At 30.2% G+C, this 1,637-nt stretch overlaps 1 protein-coding gene across 1 annotated transcript; it reads left to right on the top strand.

Annotated features, from left to right (window-relative positions):
• Positions 1-483: 483 nt before the first annotated feature.
• LOC133296795 (transcription factor bHLH162-like) lies at positions 484-1,320 on the top strand. The gene is made up of 3 exons (XM_061495853.1): positions 484-618; positions 774-1,113; positions 1,241-1,320. Exons 1-3 carry the CDS (start codon positions 484-486, stop codon positions 1,318-1,320), a joined length of 555 nt encoding a protein of 184 aa, XP_061351837.1.
• The last annotated feature ends 317 nt before the right edge of the window (positions 1,321-1,637 follow it).

The raw sequence follows: 1,637 nt of genomic DNA, 5'->3' as shown, positions 1-1,637 counted from the left end.
TATTAATTTCAAAAATTATTAAATTTTAATATATTAGCAAGAAATTTTGATATAAAATAATATTTTTGATCTATGTATATTATATTTAATATTCAATAATTTAATAAAAAATTAAATTAAATTAAATTTATAATACACATCAATTTTGTCAAAAAACATAAGATATTATAAATATTTATATCGAACTCAATAAAATAATAATCTTAATTCAATAAATCTAATAAAAATGCAACACAACTTTTGAATCATTTTTTGAGTCTCTATAACATATATTAATGTTTCTAAGAATATTAGAATATGGAAAAGTATCGAATATATCAAAAAAAATTTGAAGTGTGAATACAATATAGTCTGTCACTACTCTCCACACACATATTTATAGCACATTACGCACACAACACAATTCACCAATTCATCTTCCGAGGCTCTTAATTAGTTGATCAAACACACCTTAGAAATTAAGGGGTGAAAAAAAAAAGATCAATGGATCAACTGGGAAATAAACCTCCTTCTTCTTCAACCAAGGTTGAAAGAAGGGTCATAGAGAAAAACAGAAGAAACCATATGAAGATGCTTTACTCCAAACTCAATTCTCTTCTTCCTAACTATAACCCCAAGGTTTCTATCTTTTTTCTCCCCATTAATTAATCATGCATGGATTCAAATTATATTGTGCTTGTTTTTTTCGTTTTTCAATTGCTTCATCAGAAATTATATAAACATGACTGTCTAGTTCGAGCACATAAATTATTTATCATTAAAACTTGTTACAGGAAGCGTTACCATTAACGGACCAAGTAGATGAGGCAATCAAATACATAAAGATCCTAGAAGGGAAGGTGAAGATGGCTCAAGAGAAGAAAGAGAGCTTTGGGGGAAAGAAGAGATCACATGATTGCTGCTCTAGTTCTTTTGCTACAACTAGCTGCCCAAAATCACCACAACTTGAAGTTCACGAAATGGGTTCTTCTCTAGAACTTGTTCTGACTTGTGGGTTAGAAACCCAGTTCATTTTCTATGAAATCATTCGCATACTTCATGAAGAGAACATAGAGGTCAAGAGTGCCAATTCCTCACTGGCCGGTTATTCAATGCTTCATGTTGTGCATGCTGAGGTATATATCTATATCACATGGTTAATTTCCCTTCATCTTCATGTATTTGATCTTTTTAATATATAACTAGTCCTTTAATTTAGAGAATTCTAATCTTTTCTATCTTTATGTTTATGGATTTATGCAAATTCCGCAATCTTATCTTCAGATTGGAGCGACCAAAGTAAGCGAGAGATTGAAGAGGTTTGTGAATGGATCCTCATAGTGATATGGAAATACCGCTCGATTGGAGGGATTTTGAAACTGATACTAATTTGTGGGGCTTCTAGGTCTTAATTACAATAAGCAAGGATTTACCAAATTGAAGTTTTGTAAAAGAAGAAGAAATTAATGTCAGCTTACAACAAGTATTAAGAGTATTGGTGGTCTTTGATTTCCTTACCCTAAACGTTATCAGCAAAATATTTTGCTGTGTTCTAATAGTTTATGAAAGTATTTTGACCTAGGAATTAACTAATTAGCAAGATGGTTTATTTTTATTTTTTTTTCTTGGTAGTTGCAAGATGGTTTATTTTATTTTTG

Source organism: Gastrolobium bilobum, unplaced genomic scaffold (genome assembly GCF_033153095.1).
Source record: "Gastrolobium bilobum isolate Gb01-03AN ecotype WA unplaced genomic scaffold, APGP_CSIRO_Gbil_v1 utg45527, whole genome shotgun sequence".
NCBI lineage: Eukaryota > Viridiplantae > Streptophyta > Magnoliopsida > Fabales > Fabaceae > Gastrolobium > Gastrolobium bilobum.
Note: the sequence above shows the minus strand (reverse complement) of the source record. Positions and strands in the feature narration are given on the sequence as shown.